Genomic DNA, 22,864 nt, shown 5'->3' on the forward strand with positions numbered 1-22,864 from the left:
CCTCCACTCTTTTTTGGCTTGGCGTGTTAGCCCTGACATTTATCAACTGATCCTGTTCTCAGTGGAGCAATAACTGGGAGGAGTGAGAGGCAAGGGAAGATAACCTCTGCATCCCTCCTCCTTCCCCCAGTGCTGCCAGGGAAGGGAAGCTGCAGGTCACACTCCCAAAAATTTAAAACCCATAAGAGATAATCAGCAGCGATGCCATTTACCTTTTCTCATCATGTCTGTAAGATGTAGAGCTCCGGCCACTGGTCCAAATAAACATCTTAGAGGGTTGCCCAGTGTTGGGTTTGTTCGCTGCAGTGGGACGATGGAAGGACCTGGGGGAAGAGGGATAATCTCTATCACTGCCCATTTCAAATGCAGCAGGAGACCACATTATGTCCACTGTGCCAAGTCCTCTGTGGCTGTGCCCAGCAAGCTCTGAAGATGGACCATTTATTAACTCAGAGTGATATGTAAAATAATGGGGATGACAAATTGGGGGAAGGAGTAGTAGATCTTCTTAGATGCTCTGGTGAAATATGATCTTAGCTAACTGGACGTAGCTACCCTCAGCACTGCAAAAGATTTGCACCATCCACAATAGATTATTGGCAATTTAAGAAAAGATAATAGGTGCATCCAATTTTTATGGTAGTATTTTTGGGTAGAAAGCGGTCATTGCATGTTCATTGCAGTTCATTGGTTGTACAGCAGCTCTCAGTGAGACGAGGCTCTCAAGGAACATTTGTCTGCATAAGGCACAAGTATGAGAAGTAATGCGTTGTTTTATAGAAATATATCTGATGTCTCAAGAATACTTTTTCACATACAGAAATAGCTGCCCAATAACTTTCGAAATAACTATCCATGGTCTGTTTGGCCAGACCAATTACATTTGTCTCAGAAACTAAACAAAGTGTTTTGCCTGATTTTTTGAACAGGGCTCCAGTGAATTACCTCTTACTATCACCTTATTTACTCTTTCTTGATCTTTCTGTCTCATTCACACTTCTGTATTTTCTCCCTAGAGCCCTTGTATTGCCCCTTATATCACCTTCCATTCTGCATCTTTCAAGCATAAGCTTTCTTCTTCCGTGAGAAGTCCTAAGCTATGACTTTTTCTAAAATCCCTTAGAATAGGCTCATGCCCAGGGATTTCCTTGTTTCACAGTGGGGTATGAGCCCTGCAGCAGTCTTCTCTTGGGCCATCAGGGTCTTCCAAAGAGGGGAAAAGTTTAAGGGGTTTCATTTTAAGTACTGAATTTGGACCTTTTACTTCAATTAGATCTCATAGAATCAGAAATACAGGGTTGAAAGGACCTCAGGAAGTCAGCTGTCCTCTTGCTCTGATTCAAGGCAGATTCACTATACCTATATTGTTCCTAGCAGATGTTGGTTACCCTAGACCAACTGATCTCCAGTGAGATTTGCTGGACCGGGCTTGAAGCACAGGCTGTATTGGACAGTGCTGGTGCAGGGCCACAGCTAGTGCCCTAGTAGCTCCTGACGATCTGCTCCTGGTTTTAGTGAGGCTTAGTTATAATCTTGATCTCTGAGAACTGGGCTCTTCTTGCTGAGGAATGTATTTCATATTATTTCACTGCACAGCACTTTGTGCTTTTACTGCACTCAGAGAAAGACTTAAGAATAAAAATGAAATATTTCAGATACTAAATGCTTTAATGTGGAAGTTTTTCATACATTGGGGCCGTTCCTTAGCTGATGGAGAAATAAACCTGGCTGTTGATGCTGTCAGCAGTGAAGGAGATGATATGAAGTCCTCAGTGCTCTTCGCCTGAAAGTCTGTAAAATCACTATCTACATAAACATGCAAAATTATCCGGTATTTGTGTAGTGGTGAACCTAGGAGAATAAATCCAGTTGAGGTGGCTGCAGGGAAAAACTGACATGTATTGGAGCCAAAACTCATCCACAGACAGGCTGATGGGCACCAAGGGACTGGGCTCTCCCTCTTGAATCAGCTCAGAGCCCCGCAGTGGGTTACGTATCTTAGTCCCTGCCCAAACCTGCTCCCCAAGCCCTTGCATCTTGCTTTGCAGGACAGCGGCTATGATCTGCACTTCTCTCTGGATGCCAACACCAACCTCTTCCCTGTGGAGGCTACAGGTGTTATGTGATATACACAGCGCTACCGCACATGGCGGGGATGTGCCCGTTTGGTGCTCGGTGCACCGGGCACCTGCCCAGCCAAACTGGGACTGGGGCTCACAGGCCTTACTTGAAGTAACCGATAACAATGTCTGGCAAAGCATTTGAGTTGCATTCATGGGCAACAAACTAGAGGAGGGAGCTCTTTTTGAAGCTGCCCAAAAGAAGGCAGGCAGAAGGTGGGGAACCTCCCCTGTCCTTCTTCCCCACTTGATGGTCATCACTGCAGCTCCCAGTAGCATGGAGGAGGCTTTTCCTGCCTTACAAACACTGTGCCTGAGTATTGGGGAATAAACAGTAGAAAGAGGCTTTTCTTCCCAGAAACAGCTATAGTTTAGAAGGTGAAAGAGCTGTTACTAGGATCTGATCAATATAGCTACCTACTAAGAAGTGTTTTTGTAGTGATCAGTGCCAGGAATTTGGGTCACAGGACCTTTGGACTAATCCTCACTCTGGTAGGTAAGATTGTGACCACTCTGCACCTGACAGGACTATAGCAGAGGCCCCTAAGGCAGCACTGAGTGAGCTGATGTTTCTGCAGCAAGCGATGCAGGAGGGCCCAGAGCAACCATCCAAGGGCCTGGAGACCATGTTGGAGTGAGGCCTCTCTCAGGCTAAGGCTTTCTTACTACGGAAAAATAAAAAGACATATTTGCCACCACTCCCTTTAAGATATTAAGTGTGAGTTAAAGCCTGGTGGCTGTGCTGACACAGCCTGAATGAGTCCCAGAGCCTGTGGGAGACTTGGGTGAACTTTATCAGAGAATCTACTCTTAATTAAGCAAAACTAGAGCACACATTAGAGTGATCAGTGGCTTCTGCCATCTGTTTGAGTTTGCAGGGCTGCCTGGGCAGGGAGGCAGAGTCACCAGCACCAGAGCAAATCACTGAAGCTCTAGAGGGATGGGACCTGAGCTGGAGAGGTGTCTGCCCCAGCGAGGGGACAAAAGAGGAGGAAAAGGGTGTCTTTATTCCCCCTAAAGTTAGGGTTAAGACTGTCTTATAGCACCAGTGCCTTGGAGCAGTCCATATGTGATATCATTAATGCTGCCTGCTTCATTAGCCGGGCAATCTAAGCTAACCGTCACTATTTAACACGCAATTACACGCCTAATCTCGTGTAAAATTATAACACTGATGACATCACAGCAGCCACTCCAGGGGTCAGATGTAAGCAACTCAAGTCCCTGTTCCCTTTAGATGCGTGTGGCTATAAGGTAAAAGCCTTTCGCAGAACAGTGATGATATGAACTCACCAAGACCTTTCTTTGAAGGCCTTTTAGGAGGACTCTTAATGTAGAATGGCTACAACCTACATGCCAGTGTGCTGCTTTAGGAGGTTAATTAGCAAACTTTGTTACCTTTCTCTAACCTGGAGCTAATTTCAAGGCACTATGAACCCCTTTCCCTCCATGCCCCCTGTCTCTTTTCTGAAAACTTCTTTTTAACACAATGCCTCTCTGAGTCAGCTTCTGACAAAGTATTTTTCTCATGCAACAAGTAGTAAGGGTGTGAAACTCATTGCATCACAGGATGTCAGCCTAGTGTTTAGAGTAAAAGTGGATCGTGCTATTGTTTGAACAGAATGAGTATCTCAAGTCACAATAATATGCATCAAAAACAATTTGGAAAAGGTGCTTGAGGCTGGTTTTTAACTATTAGGAGCCTGGAGGGAATAGTCCTATAGGACAGGCTACCATCCACCTGGTGGATGCAGCAAGAGGGCTGCTGTGAGATTTTGAGTTTCTTTCATGGCCGGATGGTCTGCTTTTAGGATGAGCCCAGCCACCATTGCTGGCGAAAAAAGGAAGAGACTGAAACCAGGCATCAAAGGCAGCCCGTGGTGAGAGGATGGTACAGTTCGAGGTGAATTTCCTGGATCAGGCAGCTAGACTTTATGCCTCCATAGGTCCTATCCACTGTCATGTCATGTGTTTTCCTATGGCTTTGCTAAGCTATAGAACAGGGAGAAGAATTGTACGATGAAGGATGGGAGAATAAGTAAAATGGCCTGGTGAGTTTCTTCTGTAAAGCGTAGCCTGCCTATCCTGTAGTCCAGCATTAATGTTCCGTGCAATAGTTTCCCAGCAAAGTGGAAGAGTTAATTAGGATGCTGCCTGCCTGATTCAGGAGTTTTCTAGTCCTAGAATTCAAGGAAAGTAAGAGCAGGTACCAGGACTAAATGCAGAACTTGTGACGTCTGCGGTATGGTGTCCCAGGGACAGTCCATGGCAGTTTGGTCTGTGCAAGGACTCAGGGATCAGAGTAGCCAATGGACACAGTGCTCTCAAACTAAACACAAAAGGGTAGATTAAGCAGACCTGCAGCAAGGGCAGGGTGAGGAGAAACCTGGCTGAGTGGGGAGAACTGAGCAGGCACCTGCCTGGGACAGCGAGACCTGCAGTGGCTGCCATGAAGCTGGGCTCCAGCTGGGAGGAAGAAGGTCTGGTGTAACATGGAAGTCCCCACATGCATAAACCAGGGTAGGTCTTGCTAACTAGAAGTGCCCTGAAGATGCAAAAGAGAAACCAGGTGAGTACCTAACTGTCAATTCCCCTTTTCTGATAAAGATCAGAGGTCAGTGTTTCTTGTGTTGTCAAAATATCTGTTTTGTCTTCATGATTCCATCTAAACACAATATCTGCTTGCTCTAATTCTACTTGTTTGTAGCCATAACAGTAAATAAGTACCGCTGCTAATCAGGGGTGCTGGGAAACAGAAGAACAGCCAGCATGGACTAAGAAGAAGAGCAATAAACTAACTTGTAAAAGAAATGCATCTGCATTAGTGGAAGACAGCTACCACTTAGGGAACATTTAATGCCCTGGCAGCAGCAGCCTAAATCGTGAAGCAGCAACGGCAATATCAGATCGTGTATTTCTGCCACGTGACTGGACCTTGTTTTAACACGAGCTCGTGGGCACAGTGCAGGACAGAGAGCAGCATAAATGACTATTCTTTTTGGAGTATCTCAGGAGCTCTAGCTATACTAACTGACTAATCCCACTGACAGATGACCTTGAAATTGAGGTTCTTCATTATGGCAAGGAAAAACTGGACAATGGGGAACTGGTGTTAATATACTGACAAGAGTTTTGGAAGACTGATGGCTAATGATATTGCATTAATAAATTCACTTCTATATCTGGCCCTTCTAAATCTCGCCAGAGCTCAGAGCTGAGCTCTCCACCTAGGTTTCGATTTGAAGAAGGCCACCTTCAGGTGGCAGAACCTCTAATGAAGAGCTAGCCCTTTCTCGCACCATCACATTTTGGTGCTGGTGAGTTTGCAATCCAAGCACGAGGCAATGCCTCTCTTGGCACGTTGCATTCGCTGGGGATCAGCATTCCTGAGGAACAGCTGGGGATAATTGTCCTCTCTGCCTGTCAGGATTTTGCAGACATTTTTAGCTTTCTGTGCTTTGTTTGTTGTAAAAGAATTTGAATGTACGTAGCGAGTGACATGTTGGACAAGCATTATATTCATCATCTCAACTGCTCTCTGAGTTCAGAGAAGGGCACAGGCTGCTTGTTGAATGGGCCAGCTTTGGGAGGGGTGCAGCAGTGGCGAGGGTTGGTTCACCCTGCTGCAACATGCTCCAAGTCAGTCTGGCTGGGATAGGTTTACGGAGAAAGCTACTCTGCCAAAGACCCTGTATCCTTACACTGATAAGGAAAAATGCTGGTGATGAGAACAAAGGCAATGAACGTGCTATGCTACCTAGCGTTAGTATAGGCTCCTTTAAATCTTAGCATACATCTCTGTAATTACTGAGGGATATATTACCTTAGGCACTGCACTGCACCAAAAAAGCTGTACAGCCTTGGACCAGATTGGCTGACTAAGAGCAAATGGGCGATAGTAAAGATGGTCTGCCTCACACAATCATGCCATGCTAAACCCAGGGAGGAACAGAGAGAGAGGGTGAGGGATGGGAAAAGGAGTGGAGGTTCACTGCAGCGCTGCTACTCCAATTCCAGGGGCTGGGAGATATTTCCAGCTCTAGCTCCGCACTGAAGTCGGTCTCCTTGATGGTTCAAGAGGGAACAACCTTCTCCCCAGCCATGCTTCTGTGGGTACCCACTTCACTAGATCTTAGGAAAAGCTCAGTTTCTTTTGGACACTAAGAATACAATTTCTAAAAATAATTGGTTGCATAGTGGGAGCTGGACACCTGTGAATATGCGGGAGTGAAATGTCATCTGACTCTACAAATGACTAATTCCTCTTAGGTATTTGGGTGTCCCTGCACCACTGTCATCTCAGAGCCCTGGTATTTACATACCAAACTGTAAAGCAACAGAGTGCTGGCACTGTCTTTTTACAGATGATGACCAGAGGCACAGAGGGCACCAAGTGACTTGGCCAAAGTCTCCCAAGAAATCTGTGGCAAAGTTGTCTTACAGAGAGAGTGCTCTAAATCCATTTCTTCAGAAGCAGAAGTATAATTATCCAAGACTAGATTTAGTGATGAAAATTGTCGAAAAGATGGTGGACAGCATTCCTCCTAACCAGGAAGGATGGAGAAGAGCCAAGACACACGGTTTCCCATGTCAGAGAGCAAAGGCAGAGCCGTGACTACGTTTTATACATTTCCAGACAGGAGACCTCCTCTGTGACCACCTGGCTTTTAAATGTCCCTGAATAGAGTGTATCGTTTCAGGAAAGCAGTGCTAAAGCCATGACGGTTGTGTGTAAGGGTGGGAGCGGAGGGAGAGGATTTGTGAGAAGCTGTGAGGAAAGAGGATGGCACTGACGCCCCTTGGGGAAGTGACAGAGGAGAAGCAGATCAGAGAGAGGTACAGCTGGGGAGAGAGGAGTTGGGGGCAGCACGGGAGGGAGATAAAACAGCCACGCAGCAGCACCCAGAGGAAAAGCTCAAACAGCTAGGGCAGATACAGCAGGAGTGGTTTTCCTCCCCCTGCCTCCACCTAATTCTTTGAACGGGTCATTCATCTTTCATCTCCTTTGAGTCATTTCCTATGCCATTGAGAGCACCAGCTGGAACAAAGCAAAGGCAGAGGCGATGCTAAAACTACTGCCCAGTGGGAAGTGAATGTGCTGGCATTATTTATTTCTGAGTCCACATTTGGATTAGCTGTAAAGAGCTGTGTGGATAAGCAAGCAGGCAATTACAGCTGGGACGTGCTGCTCGTGAATGGAAATGGCTACAATCTGCTCAGGACATATTGAAATTCTAATTCAGTTAGATTCCTTTAGTTACAGCGCTCCTCACAGACACTAAAAGAGATGGGATTAAAAAATAAATACAACTCTCATATTGCCTTTGGTCTGCCTCCTCTTCCCCTCTTTCCTTCCTTCCTCCCCAGTTCTAGTTGTTGCTTGACTCATTTTGCATAGTGAAATACAGCAGTCTGCAGTTAGTGGCTTGTTTATTTTTGCAAGGATCTAGCAGTCCTCAGCTGGCTAAATGTGGGCATCGCTAACGGACGTACAGATATGTATGAATACTAGACCACTACGTAGGTTTCACACATCGCATCTTACTGAAGACTTTTTCTCAGGCATGCCTGTTATCATTGCAAAAGTACAGGTATCAAACAGAGGCACAGATAAAGGAGGTGATTTACACAAGCTCTTAGATACTCCTTCCCTTTGCTCAGATCGCTGCTCAAGTCCATCAGATCACTGCAGCCTGCTAAGCAGGTTGGTTCCTCCTTTAGGTATTAGTGTAAGGCTACTTTACAAAAGCACACAACCACTTTTGCACTGAGTTTTTGTGGATAAGTTAGGAAAAGATCTGATCAAAAACAGTGGCCAGAGAAAAGGATCAGGAAGCCTTGCCACAGGGTGACTGGGCAACTCAAGCAAGTTGTTTAACTTTGTGCTGCCTCAGTTTCTTTGGCCGTCAAAGAAATGTGTTGTGTTAAACATGCTGGGATATGAAAGAAACAGTGAACAGATCAGCAAATGCTCTGGGATCACCAGGTGAGAGGAACAGGAGGAGCTTGAGCTCGAGTCTTCTGCCGCGTGGCTGCTGCACCTCCACCCACCAAACATCTAACTCAGATCTCATGAGCATCTTTCCCCTTTGTCTTGTTACACAAAGTTAAAATTTGCTGCATGCTCTGTGTGCTGCCTTATCCTTTCATGATACAGACTAACTATTGGTAGCACTTTATTATTTGGATATTGTCAGCTGTTGCACCAAATTCACAGAACAGAATTTTGTGTCCTAATGTTACAGAAAAGAACTGGAAATATTTTTTTGCAGATAAATTTCATGTAATTTCCACAGAACTGAATGAGTGTCCTCATTTTTTCTTTTGCAATTCTGTAGAGGCAGCTGCCTGTTGGCTTTGGAGTCTAAGTTACAGATAAAATTGTTACATCTCTGTGTAGCACTGAACTCACGCCATGTGCTCTCTACAACGCCCTGTTTGCCTTGGCTGCTGGTAAGAATCTCCTGCCCGGTCAGAATAACACTGCAAAATCGTAATTACTCTAAGGAAGAAGCACGCCCTGGAGAACAATTTCCAGGCTAAGAAGAAGAAAGCGTTTATGATGGATTCAGGTGTAGTTAAAGCAAAGATCAAATCCAGCCTGATGAACAGGACTGGCAGAAAGTTGGAAATGAAATGGGTTTCATTTCTATGAATGGGGGGGGGGGGTAAAGAAAGGGATTAGAAAGACAGGGAATACAACATAAAAGACAATAATCATGTGCGCACACAAGAGGGCGGAGGAAAGGCTGCATATTATGGGAAGGTAGTCACAAGATCTACAGAAATAGTTGAATGAATTGGGTGGGAAATCTGGTGGAGTCAAATGACTACTGAGAAAAGGCTGATGAGCTGGGCTGAGTACAGCGCTGCACCAGCACGTTGGATCAAAAATTGGTGTCAGCACTAAATCACCTGCTTTGTGGTGGATTCAGTGTGTGATACACTGGATGGTGTGGACGCAAATTTAGCCTCCTTAAGAACCCAATAGCTTGAGCACCAAGGATCTGTGCAGCTCTGTTCTTGTAATACATTTTTTAGCACAAAACCAATTTTACTTGAGAGTCAGGAAAAGAGATAATGGGAAAGAACAAAATTCAAGTCTCCCTTAGAGAAAGCAATGTGCATATGCCCTCTGTACAGTTTTGAAGCAACAAAGAGAACAAAATCTCTGCAGTCTTTTCAGGCCAGCAGATTGCTCCAAACAGTGAAAGGGTCACGTCCACAAAACAAAAACCCAGCACATTTTGGTCTCATAACTGATCTAGAAATGCAAACAATGGTAGGAGCGGCACAGATGCCTCCTTTACTCACATGACAATAATCTATATTAATTACGGCAAGCATCCAGTTTCAAACAATGTCACTGCAGTGCTATTACTGTCGAAGAGTATCGCGTTTCTGAAGAGGTGAATGTCTTTTTCTCTCCCTAATCATGATTACTTAGTACTTGGGCTAAGCTTTCGTTTAACCAAGATAAATGGATTTTTCCAAAATCAGAGAGTTAACACTATACATCACATTATTACTCTCTTCTCAGATTTGTTGCCTTGTGTGTTATTTTATTTGGCTGCTACACATGAAAAACCAGTAAGAATAGGAAAGAGGAGCTGTGCAGAATCTCACATGGATTAAAGATTAAAAAAAAAAATCTATTTTTGACCCATTATGGTGTACAATTCTGTGCTAGCATTTTATCTCCACCAACATAACATTATTTTCTCTTATAATTTCCCTCTCTTGAAATATGAGTGCCCACATCACATTTTTGCAGACACCACCAGCCTAGCTGACTAATAATTTGTTACTTTCTATTTGGAATCCCTAGTTATCATTTAAGCTTATGCGCCAGTACGGGAGGTTAACATTCAGAAGAGCAGATGGGGAATTAGAGGCAAAACTTCTGTCAACGATAACGGGACTTCCATGCTTCATTTCCCTCAGGGTGCACTGAATATTTTCCTTTTAAATAGTGCTGGGCAAAACTGCCTTAAGGAACTGGTGGTAGCAAAGCAGTGTGCAGTAGCAACACGTAGAAGTTATTAGGATTCAGAAATGGATTGGCAGTTGCTGGTTCATTTGTGGAAAGTTATTCTACAGCTCCTGGAAGATATTTATCTAGGTGCAAAATTCAAGCACAGAGTGGCCAGCAAGAATGCCTTTCTAGCAAAGTCACTGAGAGGTTTGGCACTGAACAGCTTCTCCTGCATAGATGGTTTCACCTGACCACGTTACTGCCCAGCGGTCAGGCTTCTGATGGCAAGGGCAGAGTGCAAACTCAGGAGATACTCAGGTGCCTCTCCCTGAGCGTCCCACTCAGGTGTCCCACTCTCCACCTCTCTGCCTCGCTGCTGGGGGGAACTGCAAGGCTCTGCATGAGTGCCTTAGTCCTGGGAGCTGCAGTGGAATTAAAAAGAAGCCTCCCAATGCGAGTACTCTTACGATTGCTGCTGGCTAATGCTTTGACTTGCACAAAGTCATTAAATCACTTATTGGCTGGGAGTATCTGTCACTGGATGTACAGTACCATGCAAGGGGAGTACAATTTTGCTGGAGAGCACACACGCAGCTTTGGCGATAGCAGCTCACATTATTGGCAGGTTTTGCCAGCACAGCACTTCAGACAGTAAGGTAGGGGCTGGGGAATTATGCAGGTCCTCAGCCAGGTCCTTAGCGGATAAGAACAGAAAGATTGTGCCATGATGATGGATTTTTCCGTATGATCTTGCATGACTCCCAGTCCCCGCTCGCCCCAACTGGCATCAGGCAAAGGGGACAGAGCCTGGGCCTGGGCAGCAGGAACAGTGGTCATTATGGCAGTGGTGGGTGGCAGAAACACTGGTCATTTTGGTGAAATTCTAACTTCCCAAATCCCACCCTAAAATCAAGTATCCTGCAGAAATGATGGAACAGCAAAGAATTTGGTACAGTGTGCTATCAGAACAATACTACTATTAATCTTGCTGTTAACGACATTTGGCAATTCATCAGCCCTTGTTTTTTAGGCTGGGTTAGCTTGAGCAAGCGAATTCTCTGCCAGTCTATAGTCCAGCAAATCTGAAGAGAAAAGTCTGGCTCCTGGCTTACTCCAGTACAAAACAGAGTAGAAGATTTAACTGCACTAATAGCTGCTCCGTAGCTATGCATGTAGTATCCAGTTATCTACATCACTGCCACTTCCACTATATGAAGATGCACAGACAACTTGCAGCAAGACCTCAGTGGCTGCTCTTTGCTCACTGAAAATATTGCGCTTTGTGCCTGCAGTAATTATTAAGAGACATAGGGTAGCAAATAAGATACGATGTACTTAAAAAGCTCCCTGTTGAGTGAGGACACCAATTAGTTCCACTTCTAAACCCAGAGAGCCAGACCGCACTCTTTTTTGGCAGAGCTGGCTTCCTAAGCACCCTCTCTCATAACTTCTTGTGCAATGATGCCCCTGAAACACGCACATTGGACCCTTGATCAGGGAAAAAGCGCTAGCTTTTCTCAGAGGCCAGCTCGGCGTGCTCTCCTCTTCCACACACTCACAGTGAGCTAGCTGGACTGGCGTTTACCACTGCCTCTTCTTGAAATATGGAGGAATTCACAAAGCGGGAAGCCGTTAATCTGCTGTAGGTGCAAAAGTGCTCATGATCAAGGAGTGATGCTCAGGTAAATGTCCCTTCCCTGTCTTGTGGGACTCTTCCAAGTTGGAGAGCCACCTGGCGTCTTGCTGCACTTGATCACCTCAGCGCTCTGCTGGCTCTGTTCTGGCCGGCACGGTTGTATCAGCGGTGCCTGAGGCTTGCCGTGTCCAAAGGGCTTTACGGCACTCATTATTCCTGCTGGCTCACGCTGCCCCCAATGCTGGGTATATGGTGTTGGCGTCTGCTGGGTGAACCGCTCTGAGTACCCTGCAGCCCTTTGGGCAGAGTGAGCAAGTGCGGATGGGAATAGCTTGCTAACTGGCCTTTCCTAGGCCAGCTGCCACCCAACAGTCGCTGAATGACAGGAGCTATCAGGATCAAGGCAAAAAATTTACTGTCCTGACATGCCAAATGTTACATGTGAAAGGAAAACCAGCTTTCTGCTGCTAAAGAGTGCATCTAATGCATCGAGACACACTAGAGGCCTGTCTAGAGGGTAGGAGCTTGCCCCTACCTTTGAACGCCATGCAGATGGGATTTCTTCAGATAATTATCACCAGATTAAACCTGCGCCACTTTATATTTTAAATCTTCAGCTTTTTCTGTAAGGCATTCATCCTTTGACCAGCCTTTATCTATCTTCTTTCCAACAATAAAAGGTTTTTACTAAGCTATTGTAAATTGATGAATTTTGAATTTTTTGTGAATTGGTTGGTGCCATTGATGAAACATCAAAATAGTTATTGAAATTTAGGACACACAAGATATGCCTGTATTCTCTACTTTTTGGGGGAGTTTAACAATTGCCTCTTAATTTTTGCCCTTTCTGATGTTTTTATGAAAACTTCTCTTCCTGCCTCTGTCTCTCTTAAGTATCCATGAGATCCAGTAATCATGGGAATTATTTTCAAAGCAAAATGCAAAGAAGCTGTGTTTTCTCATTGACCTTGAAGTCTTGAAGGCCATCTCCATCTCCTGTGGGATACAGCTGGTGTAAAACCCATTATAAAGGTACTTTACAAAATAGTATTATTTGTTCTTACTTGTGACCAAGGAGGCAGCTAAGGTGAGTTTAACTGAGAATGTTTCTTATATGTAGATAGATCAACCCACTTCTTATGTTGAGAGTATGTGAGCTTGAATAATTGGCCCCCAAATAATCCTTTTGTTTCTAGATTGATAGAATCAATTGTCCTGCATCCAAGAAGGGCCAGAAGATTAAGTTAGTAATGAGATTGTACTTCTCCCTATTGTCATTAGTTTGTAAGGACAAATAATTGATGTGCCATTTTCTGTTCTTGCCGTGAAAATGGATTAACATTGGGGAATTTTTGCTTCTAAAGAAGATATGTTTTTTTGGTTTTGTTTTTTTTTTTTTTGGGGAGGAGACATATCCCTGCCCCCCAATTTACAGGCTAAAAGACACACTGTTCTTTCCAAATTCTTATCCTCCGTCCCCGTTTTTATATTTTTCTATAATCTTTTCTACAAAAAAAATGAACAGGATTTCTATGATGTGCTTCAGGTTTTTGATCTTTACCACAACGTGAGCGTACAGAGTTCCTTGTATCATGTCAGGAACCGAGGTCTTTCTCAAGATTGTGCCTTGCCAGTAACAACTGTTATTTGAAATCTTCCGTTGAATGAGATCAATTCAAGCAAGTGAACCTGTGGGACTGCTTGCTAAGGTGCCAGCTAACACCCTGCAGGTTGCTTGGGCTGGCCCTGATGTAACTCTTGTTGTGTGCCTCTCACTGCAGTGCACGGTACTAGATATACATAAAAACTGGTAGCTTTCCTCCTGGTGTGTCTGAGTCAGAGGGCTTTTCTCCCACATTAATTCAATAGTATTAATCCAATTACAGAAGATATCATCTCAGGCTATTGCAAAGTAGACTGCAATTTTATTTCCTGTGGTATAAAATGTAACTTTCACCCCCAATTGCATTCCTCCTTACACTGGAAATTTTGTCTTGAATTGTCGAGGTTTTTTTGAAAGCTGAAATACAAACATTGAGGAAGTTTATTATTTCAGTGCTCTTAGATGTGTACTTCAGAGGAGAACGGGCGCTTGATTCTCCTCTTATTCACATTAGTGAGGTCAGGAGCAGAACGGGTGTACATGAGCACAGCAGCAAATGAAGGGGTAGGGCTGACGCTGAAAGAACGCTCAGAATCTGACTTTTGACCTTCATGTAAGCCAAAGAAAGAGACTTTCAGTATCTGTAAGTGCTATCATACCATAAAGATTTAAAAATCAATGGAGGACATTTTGCCCAATAGTTGCTTGTTGATTTCTTTGTAGTGCTTGCATTTATTTTTACCTCTTGCCACAACAGAAAATTCAAGTCCGATATTCAAGCAAAGTCAAGCGTTTTATTGCCTTTCCACTCAAACGCCTGAATCAGATGTTTAACACGTGACACCAGCCACTCTGTGAGTAGTGGATATGTAAGTAAATGGAAAACTAACCCTTTGCACTGTGTCTCAGAGAAGTTTTTTTTCCCCTTTCTTCTTTATCCCATTGGAGCTGTTTGCTATCAGAATATGTTGCTATCAAAAGTGGTCTGCTATCAACACTTTAGAGCTACTGGGAAATGTTGCTACTTGAGTGTCACTGCTGTCAGAGTGCTCCCCAGTTGGACCAGTTTGCTGGTGCAGAGCTCTGGGCTCGCAGTGGGAGCCTTGCTATCAAACGCCTTTGCCATCTGGAAACTGGCAGTTTGCTTCCTCTCACTCAGGTGCAGTGAAAAGCAATGTTTATTTAATCTGGAAGGTGGAAAGCTGGAGCAGAATCAGAATGATCGCCACCGGGTGCCTTTTCAGCTTCTTTTTACCTCTCCAGGCATTTTGTTTTTCTTCAACAGCCACTGTGAAAGCTCCCTTCTCCCACACTGCTGCTGTCATGGCCATGCTTGGTGCAGGCAGCTCCTGCAGGGGCTTTCTGGTCCCAGGCCTGGCCCAACGTGAGGGTCACCATGGGCTGACAGCAAGGGCTGAGCCAATCCAGAGGCCGTTGCTGCTGTCAGGCTTGTTACAGCAGGACAAAAACGCTGGCATTAGGGTGGTGTGAGATGAGGGAATGTCTCGGAGACAGCAGACCCAGTTCTGTTTCTGCAGGTTTTCATGCACAAAAATTCCTGTGGGATATCAACATGTGGGGCACTGGCCACCGAGCAAAACTGTCCGCATGCATGTTCCTACTCTCCATTCACCACAGTAAATGTGAACCAAGTGGTTCAGCTGGAAAGTTGGGTAGGCTCCAGGAGTACTCCTGTGCCCGCTTTCTGCCCAGCTGTGGAAGAGCAGTGCCCTGAGTTTTACCTTAACCGTACTTGGGGAAGTTACAGCGACAGAAACGTTGATAGCGTTTCCTACAGCACCCGTATTTCCTCTTCCACGGGGCTGATCTAGAAGTATTTAATTTGGGAGCTGTAACACAATCACAGGGAAGAGCTGTGCTCAAAGACTGCCCATGGATTTCAACAGATCAGATCCTCCGTAGTTAAACTAAATGTCGCCGTACTGTACGTAGCTGTCGATTTTAGGGTTGCTAATTTGTAAAGCAGAATGTGAAGAAAACACCACAGGTTTGAGCGAAGCAGCTGAATTATTGGTACTTATGCAGTGCAATAGGGATATGAATTTCATTTATTGCACAAACCTGGGCCTATAATTAATGGAAATAGTAACATTATCTTGCTCTATTTTCATTAACTCAGAGTGATGGCATTGGAAGATCTGAAGGTATTATGAAATGCATTTTTGGAAGAATAGGAGAGAACTAGAGAACTTCCTCTGCTTTTTGGCATCCATCCTGATGTCCTCCTTTAATGTGCAAGGAGCAAAATTACTAGCAATGCCCTGCTGTGTGTAACAGACCATCTTTCACCCTAATCATAGCTTCATTTTATTTTATGCAATTTTCCATACATCTGAGAGAGCAAATCTAAACTTCCCTAGCTGCCTGCCTGAACTGAACGTTATGAAACGTATTTTAACATGTTTAGAAACAGCCACAGTCAGTCCAAAGCTTGCTTAAACCCTAGCAGCTCTGTAACTAACACAAGCACCTCACAATAAAAACTGGCTTCAGAGTCTACCTAATAAGCTGCAAATGATTAGAGCAGCCAAGTCTGCTCTAATGGGAGTTTTATGGGCATTTCCCCCTCTCTTACCAGGAGTAAGCATATAAAGGTTTCAAACTGTGCTTTATTTATCTCCCTGATATAGCATGATATTATTCCCATAGAAGCACTGGTGATACTTTATTACTGTAGAGAGGAGGAAGCCTAGGACACTTCACAAAGCAGAGCTGATGCACGAGCTGGTTTAGCCATGGCTGGTGACATCCAAAATATAGCACCAGCTTTGGTCTAGGCATATTTTATTATCTTGGATACTTCAGTGCCTGGAAGCAAGGAGGGTCTGGAGAGGCAACAGAGGAGCATGAAAGTTAGATGGCTACATCAAGGGCAGTGAGCGTCACCTTTTCTACTTTGAAACTCTCCAGGTCCCATTTGCGGAGGTGCAAGAGCGGTGGCCCGGGCCAGGAGGCGCAGCGGCTCAGCTCTCCCTTCCAGGGAATGCGTGCAGAGGAGCCACAGGCTGGCTGACTTTTGCCCCTGTACCTCTCCAAGTGACCGATGGACATTGGACTGGGAATTAGCCAAGGGCTAATTTCAGCCTCGAATGGTGGACTAAGTGCTGGCTGGAGGCTGATGTTGAGCTCCGAAGGGATGTTAAGACCAAATCCCTCATCTCCTATCAGAGGTGCAGTCCAAGTGCCTGAGTGTTGTGCTGGTCCTTGCCTTGGTGGCAGGCTTTGCCCACAGCACGACTGGCAGCACTGGCCCTGTCATGGTGAGAGGCACTGGAACAGATCAATTACAGATAGCTTAATTTCCCAGTGATTCATTGGAAAAATATTTATCTTAATAGCTCTCTTACATGAAGTACGTACTGACCACTGAATTGCCTTAAGGAGGGCCTTTTATTGATATGATTCCTTAGCCAAGTGTAATGCAATTAAATGATTGGATTTCATTACATACATTGACATGGTGTCAGTGACTATTTCCATTCCCCCTATCATTTCTATAAATAAAATCATCTGCCATAATTAGAAAATGTGAATATGTTAAGACCTCCATTAATTCTTCCACATATTAATCTAAGAGCTGGGCAGATGTTTATGAATACCTTGTTACATTATGTTCATCAGCCACTACCAAGAATAGAAAGGCTGAGACCTGATCTCATGCTGAAGGTTAAATAAGAGCAGATCTGGCAAAATCTAGACTTCTGATTAACTCCTCAACAGTATTTCTGGTTTTTATCTAAACGCTCTTTACACTTTTAACCTCTCTCTTTCTCTCTCTCTCTCTCTCTCTGTCTTCCCGTGTGCTTTGGGCTGCCTATGAAATTCAGTGGTGTTCTCCCTCCAGCATCATGCTCAGCAATTCTTTAGTTGCATCCTAACATCTGTTTTGATTTCAGTGGAGTTGTGCTGAATTATCTCAGCCCATGACCTGGCCTCTGCTTCTCCCTCCTAGAAGGTCCTGAGGGAGCAGCGGTGGCAGTGGGAAACTCGGGTCCATCCAGTTCAGTGCTGAGCCTTTGCCAGAGCCTGCTAGTGGGTGCTCAGGGAAGGGCAAGAGGAACAGCAGATGCAGATGGATCGGCACTGAGACCTAAGAGGTGCTGCGACCAGTCTACAGGACCTCATGCACCTGCCCTGGGTCCTGTGGTCAGCAGGTTATGAAGCTCATCCAACCTCTGTCCCAAGCCATTTCCCACTGTCACCTTTGCAGAATCTGGTGCCAAGAAGTTCCAGCATTTAATTATGTTCTCTGTCGAAGTACTTTTTTTGTTTGTTTATTTCTTTTAAATCTTGTGCTGGATAACCTGCTGTCTCTTCGCGATCTTCCTCTCCTTTTCTTTTTGTTTGCCTCTTTCTTTCTCTTCCCAGTCTCTCCATTCTTTGCCCCGTGGATCTCTTCTCTCAGCACTTATGGATCGCCTGGGTTTGGTGTGGGTCAGTGCCTCTCCATTGATTCAGTGGTGCTATATTGATTAGCACCAGCAGATCAACTGTCCTATGATCTTCACAGTCATTGTAGATGCTTGGCTGCTGCATGCAGGCTGTGTCTGTGGCACTAACACATAGCGTAGCCCTGAGGTTCAGGCTTGTGTCAAATTCCTACTCTCCCGTGTTCCTGGTGTGCTCTGGCTGCCTATGGGGAGAGGAGACACTGGATTTCTGGGATGAGCCAACTGAAGTACAGATAATGTAGATTCACATCAAAAATTCACAGAAGCAATGCATAAGTTGCATGTGTGTTTTACTGCGCTGGGACTGCAATGAAGCCTGTTCTCTTTTTTTTTAATGAAAAGTTTAAATCTTGCTGACAAAACTTTTAGCTTCTCTGGAAGAACCTGGCTTCCCAGACTCAAATTTGAAACAAATTATCTCAGGTGATAATTTCTGTAATTTTTTTTTTTTTTACAAGCTCCTAATATTTCTGTGTGCACTACAGTGGATGAAACGGTCAAACCCTTGTGACCTTTTGTCCCTCAGAATATTGTGCTGTTGTAGTTGCTCACTTGAAGCCAAGGAAAGCACGGCTGTTCATGATTGGGATTTGCTTTGAAGGGTAAGATGTGATGCAGTGAAATGGGTGAGGCAGCACCTGCTGACACCAAGTCTGAACCTGCCTTGACGTTTTTGGCTGAGCTGAGCACTCACAATGAAGTTGGTGTGAGTTATGAGCTGTCTGGGGCTGGAGCTGTTCTTTCATTGTTGGTGTACCCAGCACCAAGCCCCTAGGGCTCCTAGTCTTCATTAGGCTTTGAAGTGGTGCTAGAATTTAAATAACAATGTTTTGAAGGGAGGCTGCCAACGCTACTATGTAGGATAGGCGTGACCCTCAGCCTGTCGCACAGCTCTCAGCCCAAACCCTTTGGCTCATCTATGCTTTGAAAGCCTGGTGGCTATGGCCGGCCCTGCCTCCTGCCTGCCTCCCAATCCCAGGTAGCTGAAGAGACAGATGGTAAGTGGCTGCAGCACATGTGCTCGCTCCTGGGAACATCTGGAGTCATCCTTGCAGGCTTGTCTGGGTAAGAGGTGCCTCCTCCTGGGGGCTGGCCAGCAAGTCACTGTTCAGGGACCACCTTCTCAGGGTTAAAGTACTTCTGTGTTTAGTACAGAGTTCACATGTGAAAGGGAGTATGGGTTGAATTTAAGTCACTTAACACAGTCTTGTCCTGGCATTCTTTGCAGTGACAAACAAATTTCATGCTAAAACTTCTCTTGATCTCCAAAAAAGAGGATGGGTGCAAAATTAGATTGCCCATGCTGCTCCTGTACTCTCCACTGGCTTGATTTCGATAACAGTGCTCAGGTCTTGTTTTATACTGATTTCTTTTAAAGACCGATGTAAAAAACAAACTAAAACCCTGTTTTGCTCCCCCTTCCTTTCTAGCCTTTGTCCATTTCCTTTGAGATGAATGCTGATCGTCTCTTCTCTTGCCTGACACCTCTGAAATTATCAGCTTACTTTTTGTGCTCTTTCCCTTTCTCAGAATTGCCTTTGCAGAAATGCACATAAACAGCTATTCTTTGGGTCAACATTTTAATTAATTTTTAAACTGTACATTTCTATTTCCTGGGTTTTTATTTATTTATTATTATTATTTATATTCAGTCTTTCTGCGAGTGTTTGCCCTGATACTGATAACTCTGCTTGGTGCTTATCTGTATAAATAGATCAATAGCTTTTGGACTGCAGCCTTTTAAAGCAATAGCCTAAGCAACTTGCTTCAAACTTGAAAGCTTCTGTACTGCGTTTATTAATAAAGCCAGCTATTACAAATGTATGATCCATAAAATGACTTTAATCCCACTTAAAAATAAGTGGATTTTGTACCTTTTCTTGCACTTCTTTTTTCCTTTACAGAAATCCGCAGTTCATAAGTGGAAAGGAGACTATTGATATCATGATGATGTCCTTTCCAGAAGTTGTCAGGAGCTGGGTTAATTGCTGGTCCCAGCAGACAAGGGGTTTACGGAGCATCCCAGACCCCTCCAAGGGACTAATCCTACCAACCTAATTTAGGAAGTGAAAGTAGTTTTGGGCCTAGCTGGTGCTGAGAAGTATCTTGAGTGTGCCTGCAGTATCTGCATGGAGTCTGTGGTGCGTTATACAGCTTCTGGCACGGCTCAATAAAATACCTTGACGTTCTGATTATGGTCTTCCTTGTTCCAGCACTTGCTTGTGGAGGATTAGCAGCAAGTTACTGTCTCCTCCCGGACAAAAGCCGACCTGGACATCATGGATGGAGGCTGAACTCTTGCCCATTTCCTTGGTAGTGAAGAGCAGCAGGTGCTTGGTTTCTGTTTATTCTCGTGTATTTGGCCCCAGAAATGGGGAATGCAGTTTAGAACAAGGTTAAACTCCTTCCCATGACCTTGTAGAGGTGCATAAGCTGGGCCACAATTTACCTCCCTGAAGCCTGCAGAAAGGGAGACATCGAGAACAGCACTGCCCTGGGCACAAACGGGAGATGCTCCCTTCTGTCAAACCATGGTAAAACCAGCCCTCTTCTAAACTGATATCAAAAATTAAAAGCACACACAAAAGGAAGCTGTGATTCTGATTTGATTTTTCTTTTGGGGCTACTCAGGGAAAGACCTCTCTGCAGTGTCTTCTTCCAAGCCAATTTTGGGCTAACTGAAGAACATAACACTACAAAATTTCTATGTGAGGCCATGAGGAACGCAGCAAGGCAATAGTGTGACACGATAAGAAGATTAAGATTGTCTCTGGGCTTTATAAGAAATAAGGGGTGAAAACGTTAATGAAATGACTGGGAGATGTTGCTAGGACCTGCAAAAAGTGATAGACCGAGATAGTTTGGTGCACTGCAGTTGCCTGGTATGAAATAATGTGCTATGGCCAGCCTACTCCACGTATATTGAAGCCAGCTGAATTCCATATGGATTATGGCACCGAGCCTTTAGAAGCTCTGGTTAGTGAAGCTGATCATTTCCAGCTGATTTGCAAAATAAAGGACTAGATGAAGTACAATGAACTGGCCATTAGTGAAATGAGAAATACAATGGCTGGCAATGTGACGGCATAATTACTGTAAAATGAGCAGCATATCTGCTGTTGACTATTCATGGCTCACTCAGAGGGTGGGTCTAGGATTCCTGAATAATTTGTTACCATGGTGGAAGGGTCTGGCAATCGATTACATGTCACTTAAAAAGGTCTGATGTTTACTTCCCACCCACCTGTGAATTTTTGGACCAATCTGGTTCTTGTTTAAGGCACTCTAGAAGGGAATGGCTCTGATGCAAACACAGCAGTGCCTTCTACGTCCTGCTTTAAAGAGCGGGTGTATTGAGAATTTGGTTGTATTGTTGTGGAAATTAGAAATTACTTTAATCACCATGTGGCGTGTTTGAGCGGAATACTCTGTAGAAACAATAACAGCCACTGACAAACCAAATCCAGGGGATGCCTGATCCAGCTGTTATTGAAGATGATGAAATATTTCCATCGTACTTCATGGACACTGGCCTCAGCCTCAAAAGAGTACGCTACAGATTGAACTGCTTTTGCAGAAAGCGTATTAGATTTGCAGAGTTGGTATTAGATTTGCTCGGTGGTATGAGAACATTACTATTCTGTTAAATTACTTTTTCAGTTAATAACGTATTCCTTTCTACAAGGAGTTTTTTTAAGTCCTTTTTACCTGTTTGTATTCTGCTGGCTGGAGATTTCATTGCCACTTTCTGTCCTGGACTGTTACATAGCGTTACTTCGCAGGATTAAACAGCTCTTGCCCGCTTCTCTGTATATTCAACTTATTTTCCAGTCCCCTGGGCAGAGTATTCCTGATTTAATGGTGGAATAGAAACAATAAGAGCCTCATGAATTACTAAGAAGCCTAAATCAAAAGAGGTTCTTGACTCCAAGCTTTCTCAAGGCTAGGCTCAGCACCAACTTCAGGGAAAGCGTTTCTCATATCTGAGCCTTTTCCATCAAAACATAAAGATATGCTTTGAGAGCCCATTTGTAATGAAACAGATTCCTGAGATCTGAACTGCATTATATTATTTGTAGTATTTGCTTCTATAATACCAGCAGAGCGCTCAGTGCTTAGCAGAAATGCTAGAAGACAAAGCCTCTGATCCAAAGAGCTTAATATTCATATTTTATTCAAAATTAAAAAATACCACTGTTTTGAGTTTGTAAGATACCGGATTAAAAAGGTTTTTCTCTTCACATTAGCATACAGAAATGCAGCCCCCTGAAGAGACTGAAGGAGACAGCTGTAGAGGCAAGGGAGCCAGTGCTACAGAATACAAAGAGATGTTCAGCTGCCTCCTCTGGGGATGCACTTTCAGCATTGGTCTGGGGTCCTCACAGCCACTTTTATCTCACTCTCCAGACTGGGAGCCCAGCTGGGATCAGAGAGGATCAGATCCCACCGAGTGGCACTGCCACTGACGTCTGCAGAAGGGAGAACCAGCCCTGAATCTGGGCTGGGGAACGAGGGGTTGTGTGACAGAGATGTAGCCTTCAGACCTGCCTGGTCAAACGGCACCCCTGCTATTTGAGCAGAAAACCGATCACTCTTCTCTTTTTTTAGAAGTAACGAGTGTATAACACAGAGTTTCTCCATTGTGAGTGGAACACACAGACAGCAATATTCCAATATTCTAATATTTTGTTAATCACAATTATTTGCTATTTCTGTGTGCTGCACAGGAAAATATCAAAGCTCTTTTAAGAAACTATTAAATAAAAACAAATGAAAATGAAATAATAGCATCTAAAGAAGTCTCTGGAGTGACTGAAGTGAGCAAACACTATACTCCTATGTCAAGCGCACTTGAAGTTTAATGGAAGTAGGATACTTTTGCCGTAATGAACAATGGTGAGAGTGAAATGGAGTGTGGCACTCAGAAAGTGAACAGTGAACACTACTAAAATGTTTTTGGGAAGAGGAAGGGAAACCCATCACTGCGCAGAGAAGGCTGAGAAGCAAATCTGAGACCGGTTTTGAAGCCATACGTTCCAGCTAGTTGCAGAATTCTAA

At 44.3% G+C, this 22,864-nt stretch overlaps 1 protein-coding gene across 9 annotated transcripts in view; it reads right to left on the minus strand.

Moving 5' to 3' along the window:
• Positions 1-22,864, minus strand: part of KCNMB2 (potassium calcium-activated channel subfamily M regulatory beta subunit 2) — a 161,236-nt gene that overhangs the window by 19,576 nt on the left and 118,796 nt on the right. For 8 of the 9 annotated variants that reach the window (XM_009673781.2, XM_009673780.2, XM_009673782.2 and 5 more), the window contains exon 2: positions 213-323. The exons of the other annotated variant lie outside the window; for it this stretch is intronic. In XM_009673781.2, the coding sequence (XP_009672076.1) occupies positions 213-323 (111 nt within the window). The remainder of the gene's footprint in view (positions 1-212; positions 324-22,864) is intronic. 9 annotated transcript variants of the gene reach the window in all.

This window comes from Struthio camelus, chromosome 9 (genome assembly GCF_040807025.1).
Source record: "Struthio camelus isolate bStrCam1 chromosome 9, bStrCam1.hap1, whole genome shotgun sequence".
Lineage (NCBI taxonomy): Eukaryota > Metazoa > Chordata > Aves > Struthioniformes > Struthionidae > Struthio > Struthio camelus.